At 38.0% G+C, this 23,443-nt stretch overlaps 2 protein-coding genes across 2 annotated transcripts in view; both read left to right on the top strand.

Annotated features, from left to right (window-relative positions):
• LOC121654588 (ryanodine receptor 1-like) overlaps positions 1-19,524 on the top strand; it is a 47,041-nt gene extending 27,517 nt beyond the window's left edge. The window contains exons 73-107 of the mRNA XM_042008798.1: positions 1,558-1,728; positions 1,840-1,899; positions 2,016-2,150; positions 2,499-2,611; positions 2,694-2,790; positions 2,880-2,989; positions 3,108-3,159; positions 3,254-3,328; positions 5,584-5,683; positions 5,767-5,846; positions 5,945-6,021; positions 6,130-6,203; positions 6,879-6,896; positions 10,192-10,272; positions 10,378-10,466; positions 10,647-10,775; positions 10,853-10,957; positions 13,946-14,027; positions 14,135-15,456; positions 15,789-15,871; positions 16,096-16,255; positions 16,357-16,443; positions 16,553-16,574; positions 16,653-16,825; positions 16,930-17,060; positions 17,143-17,185; positions 17,262-17,395; positions 17,485-17,545; positions 17,630-17,776; positions 17,858-17,992; positions 18,083-18,239; positions 18,401-18,465; positions 18,554-18,654; positions 18,734-18,785; positions 18,887-19,524. Coding sequence (XP_041864732.1) covers positions 1,558-1,728; positions 1,840-1,899; positions 2,016-2,150; positions 2,499-2,611; positions 2,694-2,790; positions 2,880-2,989; positions 3,108-3,159; positions 3,254-3,328; positions 5,584-5,683; positions 5,767-5,846; positions 5,945-6,021; positions 6,130-6,203; positions 6,879-6,896; positions 10,192-10,272; positions 10,378-10,466; positions 10,647-10,775; positions 10,853-10,957; positions 13,946-14,027; positions 14,135-15,456; positions 15,789-15,871; positions 16,096-16,255; positions 16,357-16,443; positions 16,553-16,574; positions 16,653-16,825; positions 16,930-17,060; positions 17,143-17,185; positions 17,262-17,395; positions 17,485-17,545; positions 17,630-17,776; positions 17,858-17,992; positions 18,083-18,239; positions 18,401-18,465; positions 18,554-18,654; positions 18,734-18,785; positions 18,887-18,982 — 4,617 coding nt within the window. The 3' untranslated portion in view covers positions 18,983-19,524. The remainder of the gene's footprint in view (positions 1-1,557; positions 1,729-1,839; positions 1,900-2,015; positions 2,151-2,498; positions 2,612-2,693; positions 2,791-2,879; positions 2,990-3,107; positions 3,160-3,253; positions 3,329-5,583; positions 5,684-5,766; positions 5,847-5,944; positions 6,022-6,129; positions 6,204-6,878; positions 6,897-10,191; positions 10,273-10,377; positions 10,467-10,646; positions 10,776-10,852; positions 10,958-13,945; positions 14,028-14,134; positions 15,457-15,788; positions 15,872-16,095; positions 16,256-16,356; positions 16,444-16,552; positions 16,575-16,652; positions 16,826-16,929; positions 17,061-17,142; positions 17,186-17,261; positions 17,396-17,484; positions 17,546-17,629; positions 17,777-17,857; positions 17,993-18,082; positions 18,240-18,400; positions 18,466-18,553; positions 18,655-18,733; positions 18,786-18,886) is intronic.
• A 958-nt stretch (positions 19,525-20,482) lies between these two features.
• LOC121654702 lies at positions 20,483-23,061 on the top strand. The gene is made up of 4 exons (XM_042008935.1): positions 20,483-20,972; positions 21,238-21,271; positions 21,748-21,922; positions 22,025-23,061. The coding sequence occupies exons 1-4, from the start codon at positions 20,812-20,814 to the stop codon at positions 22,363-22,365; spliced, it is 711 nt and encodes a 236-aa protein (XP_041864869.1). The 5' UTR covers positions 20,483-20,811; the 3' UTR covers positions 22,366-23,061.
• The last annotated feature ends 382 nt before the right edge of the window (positions 23,062-23,443 follow it).

Here is a 23,443-nt window from a genome sequence, read left to right as displayed (position 1 = left end):
ATATTGGTCTCCAAATATTTTGTCAGCCTGTATGTTTTTCTAGTATAACCTTTCCCTGGTGTTTGTTTGACTGGAAATAACAAACATCCTCCTTCCACATTTTGAGTTAAAGGTCCCATATTATACACTTTATTCCCAATCTGAGACCATTCATTAATATCTAAATGAAATATTTCCGCCATGGTATGGACAAATCGACCCTCAGTTTGAGTGCAGCGGCTTCTCTTCACCTCCCTCTTTTTAGCAGCTTCAGAAATGTGCCGTTTATGGTGGGCGGAACCCTGGTGGAGCAGCTCAGCTGTTGGCTCCGCCCATCGCATCGCCCGTCATGAGGTGATTGACAGGTTAATATATTTTCAAGCTATCAGACTAATAAGGCCGAAACGATAAAATAACTGCCAGCTCTTACCTCTCCAGCTGTGTCACGGACAGTTGGTATTGAACCTGGCTTCAGCTTCAAACGGTTGGCGAAGCCTGCTTTCCATGCCCCCATGTTGTGGAAACAGTCCTCTTTGAAATGCTGGCCACAGACATGCAAAACCTTTGGAAGTTTTCCGGGTACATTTCCTCCAAAAATAAAATTAATCCACTCAGTCCTCGTGGGTTCAGTGGATGGAAGTAAAAAAACGTTTTCGTGTTCATTTATGCAGCCACAAACAGAACAGTGCTTCTGTCGCTTAGCCATGTCCGCTAACGAGGGTTGCCGAAGAGGGAAAAACACTGGGCGCTAGGTGATTTTTAGAGGGCGGGCTTTGAGAGCCGGTAGACGGGTCCATCGCTCTGTGGGGAGTGGTTATTGTCCCTTATGACGTCATAACGTACACGCTTTCAAACAAGCTCATTTCAGCGCTTACTTCCCTAGAGGTGGAGCAGGGGGGAGAGAGAGCGCCTGAAAGAGTTTCACACTTACGGGTCTCCTACACATGCGGGGGGACCAGTATGACTGTTCCAAAACCATTAAAAAGTGAATTTTGCATAATATGGGACCTTTAAATGATTCTTCTTGAATGATCCTTCTCTTGTTGGGATCATGTTTCATGTTAATCAGCCAGATGCAACAGCTGCTTAAGCTCTGCAGGTACTCTCTTTGGACTGCAGACTCATTTGCATATATACAAGTCGCCCCCCCTCCCCCAAAAAAAAAAGAAAGAAAGAAAGAAAGAAAAAAGCTTTTTCCATAATTTTTACCAGGTGGTTGTATCAAAGTAGTAACTGGAAATATGTTTTCAAATTAAGACATTTGTTTTCACTAGAATGAAATGTTTAACAAGAATCCTCAGTCACTGTAGGTGGGGATTTCTACTTTTTCGCAGCACTTTTTACCACTGTATACATTTCTATTATTATAATAAATAAGGTAGGATGATTGTTTGCTCACACTTTGCTCACACACAGATTTAGTTGAAGAATTTCTGTTGTCTAGATGAAAAATAACTTGTTTTAGTGTCATTTCCAGCATAATAGGAAACAGTGATTGTCAGCTTGAAGGGCTGTTGCAAGGGGAAATTTCTTGGGATGCTGTGAATGCTTTTGGTTTGTTGTCGTCCCTGCTCACAGGGAGGAAGTTCCGATACTGAACGCACCAAGAAGAAAAAACGGGGAGATCGTTACTCTGTCCAGACTTCACTTATCGTTGCCGCCTTGAAAAAGATGCTCCCCATAGGCCTCAACATGTGCTCTCCCGCTGATCAGGAGCTCATCAACCTGGCCAAGATCCGTTACTCTTTGGTAGTTTTTTTTCTAGCTTTAAAAAGGATTCTGGTAAAGAAATCTAGTGTTGTTTGTGTTGTACCTTGCAATATTGAAGAGGTCAGTGTTTGCTAAAACTTTACCTTGCAGAGAGATACTGATGAAGAAGTAAGAGAGTTCCTGCAGAGCAACCTACATCTTCAGGGCAAGGTAAAATATCCACTAATTCCTTAGTGTCATATTTATGTACACAGGACAGACTTTTGATTAAAGACAGTTAGTCATGGCGTATTTCAGAAAGGCGTGTATCCCTCTGTCCTGGACAGGTGGACAACCCATCCATGCGCTGGCAGATGGCTCTGTACAAGGAGATGGCAGGGAAAGCCGAAGACGCTGATGCTCCTGTGAAAGTTGTCAAGAGAGTACAGGAGGTTTCTGCAGTCCTCTACCACCTTGAAGTGGTGTGTACTGGTGCAACTACAATAATGCTGCAAGAGTTTTCAACTTCTTAAATTGTGACCTTTTCTTTTTGTCTCTGCCTCAGTAGTCTCTCCCCTTGTTTCATTTTATTGCACTGTTGACCTCATCCTTACCTTTTTACATTCGTGTATTCGATAATGATTTATAAATTAGCTTACAGTTTCGACATGACTCAAACTGGGTTAATGTTAAAGCAGCAGCAAGCTGATAAAACACTGACCTGTCAAAGTGTGAAACAAAAATGTGACTAATTCCTCATGAACTAAAATGTGGGAAGGGGAAAAAAGTAAATGTAAAAGATAATTACCAATGCCTGTTTTTTCTGATAGACGGAGCATCCTTTTAAATCCAAGAAGATGGTGTGGCACAAACTGTTGTCCAAGCAGAGACGCAGGGCTGTTGTCGCTTGCTTCAGGATGACACCACTGTACAACATACCGAGGTGAGAAAGCTGCATCTGAGTCAAAACTTTAGCTATAAATGCTAACACTGTCTTTGTTTGTTATGCATTCTGTTCTTCACAGACATCGAGCTTCAAACATGTTCCTTGAGGGTTACAAGCGTAACTGGCTTCATACTGAGGGTTTTTCCTTTGAAGACAGGATGATAGATGACTTATCTGTGAGTAACATCTGCCCTCTGGATGTTTTTTATTTATTTATTTATTTTTTTGTGCTATTATTCACCTTTCATTTTCCCATACAAATCAGAAAGCAATGGAGCAGGAGGAAGGTGATGAAGAAGAGGAGAAAGAAACTAAACCAGATCCCCTTCACCAGCTTATTCTGCATTTCAGTCGAACAGCTCTAACAGAAAAGAGGTTAGAAATGCCCACTCTGACGGCACAGTTGTGAAGTAGAGTTATTGGACCTGTGGCAAAAAAAAGTTGTAGTTTAATCACTAAATCATCAGACTGTCTTCTCTTCTCCCCATTTCAGTAAACTGGAAACAGATCATCTTTATATGGCTTATGCAGATATTATGGCAAAGGTAAGTCATCACAGAGGATTTTAGGCTTGATAAATGACATCACTGAAGCACTCGCTGAAACAGTATTTTTCCCTCCTGCTCTCTATTTGTTTAGAGTTGCCATATTGGTGAGGATGAAGAAGGGGGAGAGGAAGAGGTGGAAAGTGCTCAGGATGAGATGTCCTTTGAGGTGCGACAGTCAGAACTGGTAATGGGCGGCCAGGGGCTGGGGACAAGGAACACAATGGAGCGGTAGCTCTCGACGCATTGAGTGACCTCATCATTGGAGCATTACGTCACACCTACATCTCTCTCGTGTCTTTGTGTTATCTCATCAGCTCTCTCTGTTTTGTCTCCTGTGTTTGTGTTTTGTGCTTTATTAAATGTGAGTTTCTTGATTTTGAAAGTCAAAGCTCCAATCCAGATGTTTTTCTTAATCGTCTTAGTTATTACGTGCTCCCAACAACCCCAAAAAAGTTATTATATTTTAAGCAGGATTGCATGTATATGAATATGGCATTTATGATATCAAATCACCTTTAAGCTCCTGTTTACACTTTTTTTGTGTGATGACTCTGGATTGGGTCTGTCTTGATTCAATTATTGTAAAAAAATAACACAATAATAATAATGACACTAATATTAATAAACTATTTTCAAATCAGCAAAAAAAAAAAAAATGTAGCTTAAAGATTTTGTAGTTACACAACAAAACTGACAAGTGTTCATTCATCTAGTTTTACTCTGCACAGCCTAAGGGTTACAATGGGCTGCTCATATTTTATAGTTTACATTGAATGGCAACACCAGCTGGCTCTGCGCTTCATCACGATATTTCATATGCCAAGTTTCAGACACTGTTCTCATTTATACACACAGTGCTGACTGTACTAAAATAGCACTTGTTCATTTTGTATTTTGACCAAAAAAATTCCTTGTGCTTTGTCACTGTGCTTCATTGCTTTAAACTAAAAATATTTGTGAACTGAAAAATGCCTTCAAAATATTTTATGAGGGCTCATATCAAACTGGGGAGTTGGACATGCGGAAACTCCTGAAATTGCTTTGGATTTATTTTTAAATGCTTATCCAAATTCCAACCTTCATGTAATATGTATCGCAACACTTTACAGCACACTCATTTACTTGTGATGTCATTCCTCCCAGTTTATATAGCTGTGCTTCTCATCATTCTCTGTCTTTTTCTCCATCACTCCATGTAATTCTTCTCACCCCCTTAACACCAGTCTTTATTAACTGAATGCTACTGATCAATGGTTCTCTCCCCCACTCACATAGGATACTGACAGACTACAGTGAAAGCCAGTTTAGAACATGCAACACCTAAAGGTATTTATTAATACACATGGTGATAGTTTGGAAAGCCAGTTCACATACATTTTAGAGGATAATTCATAATCAGATTTCATCAGGTAATCCATGACTGCAGCACAAGTTTGACGTTCGGTTGCACGACACATAGTGGGTAGAAAACGCCCAGGCATATGTGGGTGGGGGGAGGGAGGGTGGGTGTGGGAAGGAAGGGTGGGAGTGGGTGGAGGGATGGTTTTATTATGTGGGATACTAGAAAGTCTTTGTTTTGTGGCTGAGAAACATCGTCTGAATTCACAGGTTATTGTTTATCAGCCATTGTCCTTCTATAAATGTCATTGTTGACTCCAAGTTGGCTTTATCTGACCTAAAAAAAAAATCGATTCTGCATGAATTTTTTTAACCATTTCTCAGAGCAAGTACAAAATTCTCTGGGTTCTGGGTTATAGCTTTTGTCCAAAGTACCTTATTTGCAGGACTGCTGCAATTAAGACATTTTGGAAAGTTACGTGGCTGAAATGCTAAGCCAATGAGGCTGTTTCCTGTAGTCTAACGCTTGCTCCAGTCAGCAAACGTGAAGAAGTAGCATAACGACTCCATGACTAATGTAATGAGGTGACAGAATGTTAATTGACAATAACCAACAATGCAAATGCATGTAAAAAAAAGGTTATTTTAGATTAAACAAAAAAAAAAAAAAAAAAAGAAAAGAAAAGAAAAGAAAATTAGCACAGAACAGAATACTAGAATATTTTCATCTAGACTGTAGGGTAAAATGCATTATGTATGGTACATAAATACATAAATACTTTAATTGGTAGATTTACAGAAGTTAACAGTTAATGTATAGATAATGTAAGATGCCAAAGTTACAGACCTTTTGAAGCTATGAGGTAAAAACTCAAAGGCTTGTGTGAAAGGTGTGTGAATGGAATTCAAATAAAGGATTTAAATTCATAGAATGGACTTACTCAATGAATAATTTAAATGTAAAAGTTGCCCTGATGGATATTTTATCAAATATCTGAGCTGGCAGAGTCTGTTCTATCTATTTAAAATTTCTTTTTAAAATGTAATAGTACAAAAAGCTCATAAAGTTTGCATCCACCACAGGAAAAAGAAATGGAGAAACAAAGGCTTCTGTACCAGCAGTCCAGACTTCATAATCGTGGCGCTGCAGAGATGGTCCTGCAAATGATCAGTGCATGCAAAGGTAGTCTCACTTCATTTCTTTAGTCAACACATTTTCCCTCCAAACCTCACTGCATTGTGACTTGAGCTTTCTGTTTTCTGAAGGTGAAACTGGCCCGATGGTATCTACAACCCTCAAGCTGGGTATTTCTATCCTTAATGGTGGAAACAGTGAAGTTCAGCGAGTATGTTTTTAAAGATAACCCTCTTTGTGCCATTTCCAATTTGAAGTCAAATTAAAGTAGCACTTCCTGTGGATTTGTTTTACTTCTCACCTTGTCAGAAAATGCTGGAGTACTTAAAGGACAAGAAAGATGTGGGCTTCTTTTTGAGTCTCCAGGCATTGATGCAGACTTGCTGGTCAGTTTTTAATCAAATAAACCCCCTTTTTTTTACATTAAATGCCTTAACTGTACATGTTTGAAGAACGTAGAGTGCACAAGTCAACATGTGTTATGTTCTGAACAGTGTCTTGGATCTAAATGCTTTTGAGAGGCAGAACAAGGCAGAGGGGCTTGGCATGGTTTCAGAGGAAGGCACTAGTAAGTCTCTTAACCCTGTTCTTAAGCATTTCAATTCACACTTAGTATACAGCAGCCAAAAATGTATTATTTAACATAGTCAGTGATAAACTGGATTATATATTTGAATACTATTAACTTGCCCATTCATCATACAATAATGTGTACAAACATGAGTGAAGATGGTCCACATTTTGTCTGAATGAGAAATCAAATGTAAGTACATACTGCTTTGTCGTTTGCTGACTAAAATAAGTGAGTACCAAATGACACCTGAACCATATCAGTTAATGAAGAAATACAGAAATTTTAAGTGTCTATTAATTCATTTTCCTTTACAAGCTTACCATCTGTAGTATTACCGTACACATTATTATTTAATTGAATGATCAGTTTCCTAACATAAAGTATTATTAACATTTACAAAAAAATTCCATGTATGTACTTTAGATTTAACTTAATTTAGTTCAAGTTTTCCCTGTGAATGTCTAGTAGTTTGAGATGCCTATTGGACTTCACCTACTGTTGTCATCTAATTCTGGAGGTCTATTTAAAATTGGATGAATTTGCCATGGAATGTTGTTAATCTCCCCCTCCTCATCTCTTAGTCCTCTACTGTTGTCAACACACTGATCCTCTCTCCCTTCCCCACGATCACTGCCACCTCTCCCCTGTCCCTCCTTTCATGGTCCTCAGACTTGAACCTAGATCGGGGTAAATCATGTTTCTCTCCATCGGCCTCTCTGCTCTCTCATCCCTTCATCTCTCCCCTGTCCCTCTTGCTCCATCACTTCTTTCCTCTAACAATGTTATTCTACCAAGAGAGGATTGGAAGCTTCTGTCCATCTTTCATGTTCATAGCTTGTGTGCCCTTCTCACATGTCTTTTCATTTTAAAATGCATTGAATGGAATCTGACTCTTTCTACACATGAAAGTCAGAATGAAAAATCATTTTTATTGTGAATACCAATAGAGTTCATTGTGTTTCAACTCTAATAACGTCTTGCACATTTTTAGCCATCATTAATAAATGCTGCTTTTATCTTAAAACATGAAATCAAGGCTAAAAACAGAATTAACATAGTTGTTCAACTGTATCACTTCTTGCACTCAGTCTCATCGGTGTTAAAGATTAATTAGATTATTAAAAAATATTGTCTACTTAAGTGTAAGTCAGTGGTTCAGCTCTTTTCATAGATGAATTTGCCTAAAAAATGTTTGGGGCCTTTCTCTGATGTCATCTATCTATCATTGGATTCCCTTCGGCATTTTGATGGACAATGTCCCAACCTCTCTGACATCTAACCTGATATGTGCTGCATTAATATGTTTGTGTGTGTGTTCAGTGGTGGACTGTCACTTAAAAAAGGAAAAGAAGAATTACAATTATATATAATAATAATAAATATACAAACAATTTTAAATGATGCAGTTTTTGAACATAAAGAATGATTCAACCCATTTTTCTCCCAACTTACTACATAAACATGCAAACATGCTGCTGGGTCAGACCTCCTTGGTCACACATTTAAATGCGCAATTTATTAAGCGAGTATCATTTTCTAGCATGCAGGATTGACGGGTAGACTTAAAGTTTCTCAGTAGGATGAAAAATAAATGTTTTTTGCTGGTGTTTGAATTATTGTAGGTCACTTTAACCCAGACCAAGAGGAAATACAGAAGAAGAAATATGCTGTTCAACATGAACTGCATATTATCAGCAGGTGGATTTAACCCCACCATGTTCTCCTAACTCTAAGATATTTTCATGCATATACCAAACAGTAGAGCAAACACATTCCTCAGATTTAGGTTAAATTCTTTGGTTAAAGTGGGCCTTTCACTGTGTTTCAATTACCAGCACATCATAAATGGAGATTGAGGCTGCTTAATGTTTTTTACATTATATCATGTTAGAAATTTGTGTTTATACCATATTTATCTGTACATACCCACAACATTGTCAAAAGAGTAAAATGCCTCATACAGGTCAGCAGAAAAACAGCAACTCTCACAAACACACTTTCTCTCTTGCACATTCACAGTTAAAAGCCTGGAAGATTGACTGATACACTCACAGGTTCTCTCTTTTGGCAGTCTTACAGAGACCTTAACGACACTGTGTTGGTTGTAGCAGAAAGTCTGATTAAAATGCTTTATATGTTGCATTCTCACATGCCAACATCTCAAAAATTTCTTGACTGCAGTGCATGTGTGAAACTAGTCTATGTGGTGGGTTGGGAGAAATCATTTCTCAAATGATCTGACTGTATTCATCCAAACGATTGATGGCTTTTTTCTGATTATTTTCCATTTTCTACTTACCCCGCTTAATTTTGGGTGCATTGTACAAATTCTGCCTTAAATTTGATAAATTATTAAATTATTTGCCAAAGAAAATCAATATTACAATTTCATTGAGCATCTTGTTTGCCTAATTAATCTAAGAATTCAGGAAGGCATAATTATGATAAGAACTGCCAAACACACCTCTTTTTGAGGAGAGAATCATTAATATGGTCTCAACAGGTCCATCAACTCATGGACCATAAGGGAAAAAAAGTAAAGGTAATTGCTTCTCATGATTGATGGATAAAAATGATTAAGTCAGTATTTAACAAGAGGAGTTTTCTGTTTTGAGTGGGATTCCTGTGGAACATTTTTTAAGTCAGCCCACAAAGAACGTCAGTGGTAATACACCTTAAAGGGGCAAAAAGCGAAATCGTTTGGCAGCAAGGCTTGCTGTTGTGCACTGCCTGTAGACCAAAACAAGGTGTGTCATGAGCCACACCTTCGTCTACCTCTTCCCCCAACCCAACTCGCCTTGTCTGCAAACAAGTGTGTAAAGTGCAAACACACTGAGGAAAACAATATCATCACTTTGTGGAACATGTTGAAGTAACTTATAACATTTATGTTGTTACTTACTGTCCAGGAGAAGCTAGCTCCAGGTTAAATTGTAGCCCCTGCTCTTCACTTTGGAATACATAACAAGGCCAATGTTAATCCGGGTTATGTTCCATTCTTTTTCCGACAGCTACCGTAGTTTTTTTTTTTTTTTTTTAGAGGTAATGTTGGATCCTGGTCATCTGCAGATGAACGTTTTGTTCCACTCTCTGCTATTTCGCTTTGAAAATATGAGCTGGCATTGCTTGCTTGCTGCGGCCTTTTATAGGGAGGGAGGGCCAAGGGCCCAAAAAGAAGAGAGGAGGTGGCGATTCACATGAGAGTACATGAACACACGGCTGGACCAACTGGTAAACACTGGAGATCAACACAGAGAGACGGTGTGTGACGTCATGCTATACTCAAGATGAAATTACACATTGAGTTCTTCATATAGCCATTTTTTAAGTCCTTCAATTAAAAAAGGAGGAATTTCCGCTTATTGCCCCTTTAATGCACCTAACAACATCCATACTTTTCTATATAGTCACTGGGAATTATATACATTTAAGAATCACACTTTTCACCATGTATATGTTTTTACATCTTTCAGTTCATCCCTGAATACTGTGAGATCTTAACCTTGTTTCTGTCTTTCTCTCTGTGTAGCAGCACTTTATTACTGTCTAGTTAGTTTATATATATTGTTAATGTGACTGTGCGCCTGTTAATGTGTCAGTTTTTTACTGCAGCTTGTTCTCACTTGCATGCTGTACTGGCTGTCATGTATGTTGTTTGACATGTGACCGTATGTCCGACAATTTTCTGACTAGTTAAATGTTTTCTTCAATTAATATTAAATCTGCAACTTAGTGTGACTCATTCTTTAATTTATCGTAACAAGCAACACTGTCAGAAGTGGTAATTGCAGTGTTGGATACTAGAATCCATTTACAGATGATGGTAAGTTGAGAAGTGAATTTCATTTATTATCCTCACACTGCTTAAACTCAGGCAAACTATTTTAGTAGTTACCATAAAAAATTTAGCCTTTTTATGCAGTATACTCAAGCATAAATGGTGCATTCTGGCAAAATTTTTTTGTTTGGGTTTTTCTTTTAGATGAGAAAGTTATGGCTGATGATGAGTTCACCTGCGATCTCTTCCGGTTCTTGCAGCTGCTCTGTGAAGGCCACAATAATGGTAGGAATCACCCATGTTTCAAGTTTATGTTGTACTGGATTTAAACCAATGATAAATTCCATTAAAAGTGAATGTCACATTCTGGTTAATTCTGTTTTGTGGCAGATTTTCAGAACTACTTGCGGACACAAATAGGCAGCACAACTACCATCAATGTAATCATCTGCACTGTGGATTACCTCCTCCGGCTCCAGGTCCATTTTTGACTGTACTTTTTTCTGTAGATGAGACTCTTCATTAAAATGGGATTTCTATATGGTCTAATATTTAAGCCACTATTACTACAATAAAAAAAAAAAGTATATTAATCTAGTATCTACTTAAGTGCTGTATATTTAAAGTCTACTTCCCTCTCATTTTGTTTTTCAATCAAGGAATCTATAAGCGATTTCTACTGGTATTATTCTGGCAAGGATGTCATTGATGAACCAGGTAAAAAGAACTTCTCCAAAGCAATGACAGTCGCCAAACAGATTTTCAACAGTCTGACTGAATATATTCAGGTAAAATTAGATCAAATCGTGCATTTATGCGAGCTGATTGGTAGCCAACATGTGTGACAAACAATGTCTCTCCTCAGGGTCCATGCACTGGCAACCAGCAGTCCCTGGCCCACAGCAGGCTGTGGGATGCTATTGTCGGATTCCTTCACGTCTTTGCACACATGATGATGAAGTTGGCACAGGTACACATGATGATTCAATTAAGTCATCAAGGCATGTTCAAACATATGAACACAATGTTCCTGTTGCCTCAGTTTCAAAACTTTGTGTCTCATGATTGTTTTATTTTCAGTGATCAAGACACATGTTAGTGGTAATCATAAGAGCTCTGTAGAGACTGATGTTTTTCCCCAGCCATTTTGGCTCTTGGTGGTAATTGTTATGAAAAGAGGTAAAATGGGTAAATATGCAAACAGAGTTTAAAGATAACCTCCATTATTACCAAGCTTTAGGAGCATCTGAAGATAATCAGTGGAATTTGCCTCTAGTAGCAACATAAACAATGGTTCCATTCAGCTGGTTGGAAACCATGTTTTGTTGTCAGCTTAATAGTGAACATGCTTGCAAACTTTATGATGTGTTGAGAAACAGTCTGCTTGAATATTACATGTGCAATATTTAAGCTGGATCATTCTGCATAAAAAGGGTACAAGTCTTACTGGTAATTACTAAAACATTTTGCCTTAGTATAAGCAGTAAAGTCATTTTAGATTTCTTGGAGTATTTCCACTATAACGAAAATAAGTATAAAACATAATATGTATGATGGCTAAATTCCAATTAGCTGTAACACTTAAAGGGTCTTAATATGGTGCAAGCTGCCTACTGTCGGGGCAACTGACTAACTTGTTTGTGGATTTAAAACTTTTTCCTTCTATTATAAGTAAAATCATTGACTGTGAACATGAATTTGTTATAGATTTAATGTACAAACAAATTACAAAAAAATGCAAATTGTTTAAATCTATTTCATTTTTTGTAAATTAAAGGTCATTGAGCTTTTTAAGAAAACAACCCGACTAAGCTGATGTTAGACGATATCTTGATGTGTGATTTTTCATCAGATTGGCAAAGAATATTTGTGTGTGTTGCGACCCCTTTTGATTCCTTGAAAATATTTAAGTGGCTTTCATGTACTTATCCTGTATAGTTTGCAACTATGTGCAAGAAAAATGCTTCTTCAGCTTTGGGCTGAGAGTTCTGCATCAGGGATTAAAAACCTTCCCTTGTGTGTACACATGTTGAATTGATGAAGTCCATGCTTAAACTGGCAGAGCTTAGTCAAATACTGATTATTTTGTGAGCGGTATGTACAGCCTGATGTAATTAGATCCAGTGAGATTTATTTGGCATTTGTACACAGACATGTGGAACAAGTACAATGGCATTTTTGTACAAATCTCCTTTTGTTCTACAGGAGGCGTTTTCTTTATCCAGAGTAGCATGGCATATAAATATAGTCAATCTGATGTTAAAACATACATGTTATAATTTGTGGTGCTAATGCTATAAAAGAAAGGATGAAGTACTTTCAAAGAAATCATATGACTTTATCACTCTATACAGTGCAGTCATCCTCTGTAGGATGACTGGGACTAATTATATGCCTTTATTATTAGCATAATGTTTGCATGCATAACCCTTTCATCATAACTTTAAGTTATCAGAGAAGCAATACTTCACCTACAAAATGAGCACACGTTTTCAGATGATACATACAACACAAAATATTACTATTTTTTGTTTGCTGGTCGTCTTGATCCAATACTTTTACAGGTATTAGCTGTTCTGTTTGTACAGTAATCATTGCATATGAATTACTATGGTACCACAGTTAACAGGATATGTTAAAATCAAAAATATATTTGGGAATTCTGAAAAAAGATGTGATGTACATTTTCACATCACACATAAAAGTATTTTTAAAGAAATGTGATTTTGTTTCAGTTGTTTAACAAGTGAGTAATTGATTATTTAAACTGTCTCCCACATGGTCAATGCAGGGTAAAGTATGTATTCTTTTATTTATCTATTAATGTGATTATTGTCTTAACTAGTTTCCAATTTAGTCCTTGTTGTTTTCTCTTTATCAGGCTGTTTTATACCCACCTGCTTTAAAAGTTTAAATAACCATATCTTAATTCAGATGTAATAATTAAAAAAACGCTGTCATTTTTGTGTTTTGAGTGATGCAACATGCTTTCACTGATTGTAATAAAAACAATGCATTCTCTATTTTGACATGCAGGCTAAAGCCTTGGCATGTCATACAGGGCATTAATCTGCCTATACTGTATGTCCTCGTCTTTCTTTGTAATGTGTTCTTTTTATATATCCATTTTTAATTCTCTCACCAATCAATTATTGAACAGTAAACCTCCTCCAATTTAGATTTTGCACCCTGCACCACATTAATAACATTCCCATATTCTCCTCACATAAAAAGCTTTTACGTTGTTACATAACTGCGATCACTACGTGCAGCACCGCAAGTCTTAATCTGGCAATATTATAATGACGAACAAACATGCTTTGTGCTGAATCAGTTCATTCTGAACAAACGAGCAGGTGGCTAAAAAACTTCCTGAAAGAGGGACTGACTTTTAACCTCCGCTGTCACAGTATTCCCCTATAATCATGAATTATATGTTGTTGAAATATACATTTTCACTGTGACACCAATCCCGTGTGAACATATTTAACAGAGATTATGATTTTGTTGCCATTGTTTATTTGTGGTGTGCTGCTTTGTGGCTACTGTGTTGTTTTGAATAATTAAAATAAATAATGTATATTTATTTTGAAGCTAGAAACCTGGAAGAGGTTGGTTAAATCCATGCTTTGACATCCATGTTTTGTTTAACCTTTGTGAAGTTTTGTTACATCCTGTCAGCATGAGGGTTTGATTAACGTCTTTTTGCAGCACCCTCTTTGGTGTGAATGCGACTGTATGCAACACAAACTATCCAGAATGTATACCTCCTATCGTAACAAGTATTTGGGTCACTATATGTTAAAATAATTCTGTGTGATACTTCTTGACACTTTTTACCTGTGTTTTCAATGTCACCGTTGACTGTTGCATCTCTTTGTGGACCCCTGATGCTCCAAAGTAATGTAAAGTGTGATGTTTTTACTGTAAGATTTTGTGCACTGTTTTATGGTTGCAGGACTCCAGCCAGATTGGTCTGCTGAAGGAGCTGCTTGACCTACAGAAAGACATGGTTGTCATGTTGCTCTCATTATTAGAGGGTAAAATGCTTGTGTTTGTTGTTTACTTTAAAAGTTTTCCTTTATATATATATATATATATTTTTCAAATATGATCTTTTGAATTTCACTTTTTTGTTGGTTTTTAGGAAATATTGTAAATGGTACAATCGCACGCCAGATGGTGGACATGTTGGTAGAGTCCTCCAGCAACGTCGAAATGATTCTCAAGTTCTTCGACATGTTCCTCAAACTGAAAGACATTGTGGCTTCGGATGCTTTCCGTGATTATGTGACGGACCCTCGAGGGCTCATCTCCAAAAAGGACTTCCAGAAGGCCATGGACAGTCAGAAACAGTACTCTCCCTCAGAGATCCAGTTTCTTCTGTCCTGCTCGGAAGCAGATGAGAATGACATGATCAACTATGAGGAGTTTGCCAGTCGCTTCCAAGAGCCTGCCAAAGACATTGGCTTCAACATCGCAGTGCTGCTCACCAACCTGTCTGAGCACGTCCCCCATGACACCAGACTAAAGAACTTCCTGGAACAAGCAGAGAGTGTGCTGAACTACTTCCGCCCATTCCTGGGTCGTATTGAAATAATGGGCGCCAGCAGGAAGATTGAGCGCATCTACTTTGAAATCAGTGAAGTTAACCGCAGACAGTGGGAAATGCCACAAGTCAGAGAGTCCAAGCGGCAGTTTATATTCGATGTTGTCAACGAGGGCGGTGAATCAGAGAAGATGGAGATGTTTGTCAACTTCTGTGAAGACACCATCTTTGAGATGAAGATAGCCTCACAAATTTCAGAGCAGGAAGAGGAGGAAAAGGGGGAAGAGGATGACGAAGGAGATGAGGGTGGGGGTGAGGGAGGACCTGTTGTGGGAGCAGGTGGAGGAGGAGATGAGGATAGTAATGGCGAGGAAGGGCAGCCTGAATCAACCTCTGCATTTGCGGACTTTATAAACAGCATGTTAAGCTTCTTCAACATTTTTACCTTCCGTAACCTTCGCAGACAGTACCGCAGAGTGAGGAAGATGACCTTCAAGGAGATTGTTGTGGCTTTGTCCATTTTTTTCTGGACCATCCTGATGAGTATTCTCCACTTCATTTACAATGTGTGCAAAGGCTTCTTTATGATCATCTGGCAAGCTCTGTTTGGAGGTGGTTTGGTTGAGGGAGCTAAAAATATTACAGTAACAGAAATTTTAGCAAGCATGCCAGATCCCACGCAGGACGATGTGCATGGAGATGGACCAGGGGAGACAGGAACGGGAGAAGAACAAGACACGGGGGGGATAACGGATTCTGGTGAGACTGGGAGTGGTGAAGAGGAGGAGGAAGATACCCAGGAAAAAGAGGGTGGAAGGATACCAGGTGCTGATGCTCCAGGTGGTCTTGGAGACATGGGTGTAGAGGAACCTGTTGAACCTCCAACTCCTGAGGGAAGTCCCATAACAAAGAGAAAAATGGTGAGTTTACAAAACAACAAAAAGAAAAATTAAAAAAAAAAACTTTAATAGTGAAATCAACTTAATTTATATAGCACATTTCCAGCACTCTTGCATCACTAAGAAAGATAAAAAAAGGCACTTGCAAAATTGTTTGCAAATAAAAATAAAATCTATACCTTTACAAGCTAAAATATAAAAATGTAAATAATAGTTAAGGGTTATTTAAAAAGTTTTTATGAGATGTGGAACCTTTTAAACATTGTTTTTAATTACAAACATCCCCCATAAATGAAGATAAACAAGCAAACAATTTAGTCTTCTACACTAGATGTTGATTTGTTTCATTTCAGTCACCAGAAGAGGCTGATGCTAGCCAAAAACCACCTGAGCCGCCTCCTGTTGAGGAAACTCCTCCAGAGCCTGAAAAAGCTGAGTAAGTCTCAAGTTGCTTTATGTTATAATCAATTGCTCTTACTCTTAGAATTTTGTATTCCTTTTTGCTCTAAAATACCACATCTTTGGCATTCCTGTAATACAACACCGCTGTACTCCCGGTGCGGGGCTTTTCTTTAAGAGATGTGGGTAGTAAATCCATAGCTTTATCTGTCTATAGGCTAAAAAAAAAAATCACCGAGTTTCACAATATTTGGGTTTTAGTGATGAAGATGGAGAGAAAGCTGAGAAAGAGTCCCCAAGCAAAGAAAAAGAAGAGCCAGAAAAACCAAGGAAGACTTCAGCGAAAAAAGAGAAGAAGATAAAAAGGGAAGGAGGTTTTCAAATTTGGACTGAGCTGGAAACCCAAAGGAATAAATTTATGGTGACACATGTTCTGCTCTCTGTTTCAGAAGTGATTTCATGGCATAAGCCATCATATCAACCATCCATATCAGCGGATTTACATTTTTCTCTCTTTGCTAGAACTACCTCTCCAGAAACTTCTACAACCTGCGTTTTCTGGCTCTGTTCCTTGCGTTTGCTCTCAACTTCATCTTGCTTTTCTACAAGGTAAAAATATAATAATGTGTTTGTATTTGAATGGTTGGGGTTGTGTCAAATTTACTGCTGGTAAAGAAAATTCCACTGTTCTGCCTCGATGTGGTCCTGTTCTGTTCAGGTGTCAGAAACTCCACCCAACGGTGAAGAAATTGAAGGATCTGGACTGTCGGAAGGAAGTGGGCTGTTCGAAGGCTCTGGCTTGTTTGAAGGCTCGGGAGAAGAGGCCGAGGGATCTGGAATGAATGAGGGAGTAGATGAGGATGAAGAGGACGTCCCACTTTATTTCTATTTAGAGGAGAGCACTGGATACATGCAGCCCACACTGGCCTTCCTTGCGATCCTTCACACAGTCATTTCATTTATCTGTATCATCGGCTACAATTGTCTGAAGGTTTGAGGGACTCATAGTGAGGGAAACTGCCTCAGCACTAAATAGACTAGAGTATGCTTTGCTATAATAAACAGTTGAACAGCATTTGCATTTTTTTCTGTTAGATTCCACTGGTGATCTTTAAAAGGGAGAAAGAACTTGCAAGAAAGTTGGAGTTTGATGGCCTCTACATCACTGAGCAGCCCGAGGATGACGACATTAAGGGCCAGTGGGACCGATTAGTCCTGAATACACCGTATGTAGAGAGAGAAATTACAGGTCTCATGTCGGATCATTTTAAATGCTATAAAAATAATTTATATCCTATTTCTTCGCAGCTCTTTCCCAAACAACTATTGGGATAAATTTGTCAAACGAAAGGTGAGTTGTATTTGATTCTGTTATTAAAACGGTCATAGTAGAGCATGTTGGTGCATTGTCCAATGTCCCTGTCCAGGTTCTGGATAAGTACGGAGACATTTATGGAAGAGAGCGAATCGCCGAGCTGCTGGGTGTTGATTTGGCCTCTCTGGATGTGAGTCAGCAGCATGAGAAGAAACAGGAGGAACCAGACAACTCAGTGTTTGCATGGTAGAGTACAGTTCTACCATTAAAGATGAGCAAATGAATCCTTAAACCTGAAATAAGTCATGGAAAATGCTTTTTTTTTTATCATTTAGGATGACCTCTATAGACATCAAGTACCAGATCTGGAAATTTGGGGTTGTGTTCACAGACGGTGTAAGAAAACTTTAATTAGTTTATTTTTACATATTATTCGTTGGTATACTGTAGTATAATATACTCTATTATGTTTGTTCGTAGACTTTCCTTTATCTCTGTTGGTACCTGATCATGTCCTTGCTTGGGCATTATAACAACTTCTTCTTCGCCTGTCACTTACTGGATATTGCTATGGGTGTCAAGACTCTTCGTACCATCCTGTCCTCAGTCACACACAATGGCAAACAGGCAAGAGCAGAAAAATACTCCATAACACAACTTCTGTTTCACTTTGGCTCTTCTAATTACTTTCTTTCTTGTCTCTGCCAGCTCATGATGACGGTGGGCTTGCTGGCCGTGGTGGTGTACCTTTACACTGTAGTCGCTTTTAATTTCTTCCGCAAGTTTTACAATAAAAGCGAGGATGAGGATGAACCAGATATGAAATGTGATGACATGATGACCGTAAGTCACTTAAAAAATAAGAGCTATAACTCTTTCACATCCACGCTACCATTTTCCAATTCATGTCTCTAATTTTTTGTCTCCTCACAGTGTTACCTGTTCCACATGTATGTGGGTGTGCGCGCTGGTGGAGGCATTGGGGATGAGATAGAGGATCCAGCCGGAGATGAATACGAGCTTTATCGAGTGGTCTTTGATATCACGTTCTTCTTCTTTGTCATTGTCATTCTGTTGGCCATTATTCAGGGTAAAGACGTTCTCCTGGAAACTGCTTTTCAAAAGCTTTCTTCAGTTTAGTATATTAAGGAAAAAAAAGAGTAACGTGAGGAGCTTTTATAGACTTGCCTGAAAGGAGGTTTTTATACTTGCTAGATTTTTATGAACAACTTTTAATTATTATGTTATCAGGTCTGATCATTGATGCCTTTGGAGAGCTCAGAGACCAACAAGAGCAGGTTAAGGAGGACATGGAGGTACTGTATAACAATTTTAAATAGCTGTGTTCATCTAATGTATGAATAAGTGGCTGTAATCCTCATTATTGATTGTTTTTTTATGCAGACAAAATGCTTCATATGTGGCATTGGAAGTGACTACTTTGATACGACACCACATGGCTTTGAGACCCACACTTTTGATGAGCACAACCTGGCCAATTATTTGTGAGAATTTTTTTTTTTCTCAGTGTTACAGTTTGTATATTTACTAATGAGAAAATATTCATATTTGAATCTTTTTCAGGTTCTTCCTCATGTACCTTATCAACAAAGATGAGACGGAGCACACGGGTCAGGTCAGTCTGAACGGTTCTGTTAAAGGTTTATTTCTTTTTTCTTTTTTTTTACTGCTACTCTCAGGTTCTTGATTTTAAATTCCTACGTATGTCTATTTTAGGAGTCATACGTGTGGAAGATGTATCAGGAGCGTTGCTGGGATTTCTTCCCTGCAGGAGACTGTTTCAGAAAGCAATATGAGGATCAACTTTCCTAGCCAATAAGGGCTTTATGGAAGGGGACAGAAATGATCGTTATTAAACAGCCACTTGACAAAACCTTAAAGAATTAAATTTTTTATAAAAGTGCTAAATAATTTTCTATTTCACCAGAATGACACTTTGCTTGTTCCCAGTTATGGACATTTTAATTATAAAAGTATTATGAATAAAAATGATAATAAAAATTATGAAAAAAGCTATATAAATGGGAACGTGAACGATGGTTTAGCTGTTGTAGTGGAAACTCTTTACCAGAAAAAGTGCCTGAAGAGTAAAACAAGATGCATTACCAAACAAACACTTTACAGCATGTAAAAGGATGCAGTTCTCTGGATTGAACACTACATTTTATCTAAATGCCCCTGTATGTAATCACAGTTTTGTTTATTTTTTATTTATGCATTTATCCTGTTTTCATTCATAGCAGTTGGGTGCTCTTCAGATACTCCATTAATGTTTGATTTAAAATAACTATATTTATTTATCAATATAACATCAAATCTGGAATTATGAATAAAATCTGGCAGTGGATAAATGTGACTGAGTTGATCTCGTAATTTATTTTGAAATAACTTTAAGTTTTCTATATGATCTTTTAGGTTAACCAAACCATTTAGTGATCTAAACTATGGTCTGAATCTAAGTCCTAATGTGCATACATCTTTTTTATGCATGCTTACGTCTGTTTAGGTAAAAAATAAATTGATATTAAAGAGAAGCATCAAAAACCTGTTGCTGTTACATCATTTTATGTAGTATTCCCCCGCACACATCGGCGGTTTGTGTGTAGCATCTCAACTGAACCCTTTTCCACATCAAGCTGCTGAGCTATGGCTCTGGAGCGTCCCAGCTGACTGGGGATTAAGGATGAGCATTAAAACTCACATTGAACCTCATGTGCTCTCCAAACATCTTTCACTCATACATTTTGTTCTGAGCCTGTTAGACTGCGATACGCAGGCTGTGAGCATGAACATGTCTGGGATACACCATGGGGTGCTCAGGATGCATGGTGAGTAGAAGCATTACTACAGATATAGTGATTTCTTTTTTTCCCCCCTTTTTTTTGTTGAAGCAAAAATGTTTCACTTTTATGTGAAATAGTTTTGTTCTCAGTAGGTTTATTGGTATGTGATGAAGTTAAAGTCAGAATGTAATAAATGCAGAGCTTGTTTATATTTGTAAGGATTTAAATGGAAATGAAGTACCAGGAAGTTGTGAACGTGTTGGGTATAATTTTAAAAAGTCCATCATCAGCCCAGGTTATGATTTTTTTTTAAGAAGCATCTAAGTTCATAGCTAAAAATACACAAAAAGAAAATCTGGCAAGTTGCCCTCCTATCTTTTTTTCCTTTTTAAACCAGGTATTTCAGCTCTGCCATGTATGATAATTTATTTGCATCTGCTGTTTATTGTGTACAAATATAATGAGCTAACTGATGAGAAACTACTAGATGATGAGCACTCTGATTAAAACTGTCTGATTGATCGCGCCCAACATCCGTAGCCTCTTGATCCCCAACCATCTGACTGCCTCTGAACTAATCTGTTGGGATGATGCGATGACACAATGTTCAGTTTTTAATCCACACTTACATTGCTCACTGCAACTGTGATTGCTGTGGCCACGCCTAATACTGTCAATATGCTTTGAAGATCATTTCTCCAACTGCCACCGTTCCTGTTTTATTGTTTGTTTGTTTTTCCAAACCTGCCTTCTTATTTAGGTGGATTTATATTTAAACAGTGGAAGAAAAGGTTTCTAAGTCTGACGGCTGAAGGAAGCCTCCTTGTGTGCCATGATGCATTATCACCCCCTGACCAGATGGTACAGTTGCAAAGCAGTTGTGAAGCAATTGTGGAAGGCAAAGAGATCCTGGATCTGCCCAAATTACCGTCCGGTGCATGCAAGAATTGCTGCTTTGCTCTGATCCTACACCAGAATAAATACCTGTTGTTGCTGGCTGAAACCCCTGCAGACTGCAGGTCAGGTGGAGTTTGTATTAGTTCACAAACACTTCTTTAAATATGGTGGAGTAACTTTAGTGAAGTCAACAACATATTTTCCATTCCTGTTCATCTTTGTCTCTGTATATCTCACATATATTTTCAGAGACATACTGTGTAGGAGAAACATTTTAGCATTCTATTCCTGTAAACTTTTCACTTATTTCATTTTGAATTTATTGTATGTGTTGACGATTGTTCGATTTGCATGAAGGTATAATAGAATCACTTTTTCACCTTTTAGTCAATGGCTGAATATGCTGAAGAAAGTGAAACAGGTAGGTTATTACATTTTTTAAAAGTACTTATTGTGGGAAATGCATGCCTTAAAAAAGGTATTTTTAGCTTTATGACTTAGTGAAGCTGTTAGTAAACACAAGGCTACATGCTAATGGCATGCTTTAGTGTTAACATGCCATCTTTTTAGTCACTTCTTTTCTTTTATGTTTTGTTCCCAAGATTTTATTAAGCTGATAATAATTAATGCTTGTTATGGATTAACATTGGTAACTCAGATATGAGTTACCTATTTAGTTACGAATGATTTGATTTAATCACTACTAAGACATAGATTATTAAACTGAAAAAAAAAATGCTGGACCATCCAACCAACTTGCATCAGCCTGACTAAAACCTACAAAGATGACATGACTTAGCATAAATGTTAGAAGGCAAAAAATACAATTTAATGTTGATTAACTAAACTTTTGGCACTCCGTAACTCTTGCTTTTCTTTTGCTGTATTTTTCTTTAGAGTCTTTCATCACCCCTCACCCTGTGTAAGCGGCATCATGTGCCACCATCACACATTATACTCCGAGATCTGGTGCCTGAGCAAATTCTGGAAAAAGATCCACCAACTCCACCTGTCAGTGACACAGAGTCATCCTCCCCGGGGCCTACAGCCCGTGCTTCCCCAAGGGAGAAATGTGAGTTTAGGTGATTGTTTTTGCTGTAAATAAGATGCGCTGGAAACTTAAAAAACATGTTTATATTTTTGTTGATATTTTTCAAACTGCTCAATTTAACAGGCAGGAACTCTCCCCGAACAAAGAATTACAGAGGAGGTGCACAGTCAGTGGGATGCCTGCGTCATGGTACTATCAATAATGCCCAAGCGATGAGGGCGGTTTATCTGCTGATGGGTGGGGCTGCTGCTTCCTCTGCCATGGGTTACCTGGGAGCATGCTCATCCTCTAATCTGGAAGTCAAAGCTGACCTGCCACTCAAACTGGATTTTTCTGGCACAGGGCAGTCAGAAGCATACCATCTTGGAAGCGCTGCACTCGACACTCCTCATTTTAACAGCTTTGACTTTGAAGTGTCTGACTCTGATTTTGATGCTTTTGATTGCGGTGGATTTACTTTCTAATGATGTTCTGCCTGGAGGGTTTCAGTGCAGGCAGCATGTTTCCACATGATTTTTCAAACCGACAGAACAAAGACAAGCTTTTCATTTGAACTGTTTGTTGTTCATGAAAAGGTTGCTAGCCCACAAAAGCAGATATGATGGGATTGAAGGGAACAACTGTGAAAGCAAGAATCGAATTTGAGGATCTCTGCAGATTTAAATGACTATTCTGGTGTATCACAGCTAGAAAGCTTTTTCATCATCAGTTTGCTTTTGTGTTATTGTATATCATTATATTGTAAAAATGCTCATTGCAGCAGCTTTTAAAAGACAAGTGATACCTATTCTATCACTGCATTACTGTTTATTTTTATTCATCATTTAAACTGAGGTTTTCTCTATGGTGAGATTAAAGTTATTGCAATTCTATGTTGTCTATTTTATTAGTAACAACATTCTTAGCTTGATAACAGCTTCCATTTTTATCAAAATATGTAAGGTCACACCTTCAATCCTACTTGAAAAAAATGGCAATGTGTTGCACACACACAGGCAATACATAATGCATGATAGTATAGTATATGTTATGGCAAATTGCATAATGACCGGACTCTGACTGGAGACCAACAAACCACTGGGCTCCTTTAAAGTTATCTTTTCTGTGCATGTGACTGCGACCCTTCCAGACATGTTACTTAAGAAACAAATGAACGTCTTTTACCCCATTTTGTTTGCATTAATAAAGCTGATGTGTGCAAATGGATTTTGTTTTTTGTTTCCTCCTTCTTCCACACACGGTTATCCACAGTATTCACATGCAATCATAGCAAAGCCCTGAAGCAGTGCTAGTGAAACTATGCAGCTGTTTGCAAAACTGGTTTGTGTAAGAAGAGCAGGAGTGAGGGCCCGTGCAAAACAACCAACCAAGCAGGCAGCAATCATTTAGGAGATTTCTTCAGAAGTACTAATTAGAAGGTTAATGTAGCTTATATATATATATATATATAGCCCACAAAAGCAGATATGATGAGATTGAAAGGAACAACTGCGAAAGCAAGAATCGAATTTGAGGATCTCTGCAGATTTAAATGACTATTCT

This window comes from Melanotaenia boesemani, chromosome 15 (assembly GCF_017639745.1).
Source record: "Melanotaenia boesemani isolate fMelBoe1 chromosome 15, fMelBoe1.pri, whole genome shotgun sequence".
NCBI classification, from domain to species: domain Eukaryota; kingdom Metazoa; phylum Chordata; class Actinopteri; order Atheriniformes; family Melanotaeniidae; genus Melanotaenia; species Melanotaenia boesemani.
The sequence above is the reverse complement of the archived record's forward strand: the minus strand, read 5'-3'. Positions and strand labels throughout refer to the sequence as shown.

What these genes read in the sequence shown, in the direction of transcription:
- LOC121654702 (XM_042008935.1), top strand. Translation starts at nt 20,812, where the DNA reads ATGGTACAGTTGCAAAGCAGTTGTGAAGCAATTGTGGAAGGCAAAGAG. An exon ending in GAAACCCCTGCAGACTGCAG is followed by an intron (nt 20,973 to 21,237) that starts GTCAGGTGGAGT and finishes TTCACCTTTTAG; the next exon opens with TCAATGGCTGAATATGCTGA. An exon ending in TGCTGAAGAAAGTGAAACAG is followed by an intron (nt 21,272 to 21,747) that starts GTAGGTTATTAC and finishes ATTTTTCTTTAG; the next exon opens with AGTCTTTCATCACCCCTCAC.